This window comes from Charadrius vociferus, unplaced genomic scaffold (genome assembly GCF_000708025.1).
Source record: "Charadrius vociferus isolate BGI_N301 unplaced genomic scaffold, ASM70802v2 scaffold1708, whole genome shotgun sequence".
Classification (NCBI taxonomy): Eukaryota; Metazoa; Chordata; class Aves; order Charadriiformes; family Charadriidae; genus Charadrius; species Charadrius vociferus.
Genome location: NW_009649760.1, coordinates 23,734 through 24,711, shown reverse-complemented (window position 1 = coordinate 24,711; position 978 = coordinate 23,734). Strand labels below are relative to the sequence as shown.

The 978-nt window shown below is 62.6% G+C and overlaps 1 protein-coding gene across 1 annotated transcript in view; it reads left to right on the top strand.

Moving 5' to 3' along the window:
* Positions 1-256: 256 nt before the first annotated feature.
* SNRNP27 (small nuclear ribonucleoprotein 27kDa (U4/U6.U5)) overlaps positions 257-978 on the top strand; it is a gene marked incomplete at its 5' end in the record, with an annotated part of 9,400 nt that continues 8,678 nt past the window's right edge. The window contains 2 exons of the mRNA XM_009890874.1: positions 257-337; positions 557-796. Of these exons, the coding sequence (XP_009889176.1) occupies positions 257-337; positions 557-796 (321 nt within the window). The remainder of the gene's footprint in view (positions 338-556; positions 797-978) is intronic.

Below are 978 nucleotides of genomic sequence, written 5' to 3'. Positions count from 1 at the left end.
GGCCACCACGGTGCCCTGGGACCATGCACCGAGCTGTGTATGGTCTCATAACAGTGTGGTGCTCCAGGAGAGCATGCACCGAACTGTGCCAGGTCTCTGAAGTCATCATGGTGCCCTGGGACCATGCACTGAGCTGTGTACGGTCTCTGCTGCCAGTGTGGTGCCCCATGAGCATGCACTGAGCTGTGCCAGGTCTCTGAGGCCACCACGGAGCCCTGGGACTATGTGCTGAGCTGTGTACGGTCTCTGCTGACAGTGTGGTGCCCTGGGAGCCGGCACGGAGCTGCGCCAGGGCTCTGAGGCCACCACGGTGCCCTGGGACCATGCGCCGAGCTGTGTACGGTCTCTGCTAACAGTGTGGTGCCCCAGGGGCATGCACTAAGCTGTGCCAGGTCTCTGCTGCCAGCACAGTGCCCTAAGACCATGTACTGAACTGTGTCAGGTCTCTGCCACGAGCACAGTGCCCTGAGACCATGCACTGAGCTGTGCCAGGTCTCTGCTGACAGTGTGGTGCCCCAGGAGCATGCACTGAGCTGTGCCAGGTCTCTGCTGCCAGGGTGACAGGGGGTGCCGTGGGCAGGTCCGTGGACGTTGCGCCGCATCACCCGTCTCTCCCCGGGGCTCGGGCGCAGGTGTCGGCGCTGGCGAGCGCGGGCGGCGCGGAGAACCTGATCGTGCTGGAGCGTGCCAAGCACCGTCCCCACGAGGTGGGCTCTGTGCGCTGGGCCGGCAGCACCTTCGGGCCCATGCAGAAGAGCCGGTTGGGCGAGCACGAATTCGAAGCCCTGATGAGGATGCTGGACAACCTGGTGAGCACCGGCTGGCGCCGAAATACAGCAAACTCCCCCAAAATGCAGAAAAATATCGCTTTTTATCCCTATGTTATTCACGACCGAGCGCTCTCTGCCTTTCCAGGGTTACCGCACGGGCTACACCTACCGCTACCCCTTCGTGCAAGCGAAGAGTAAGCCCAAAAGC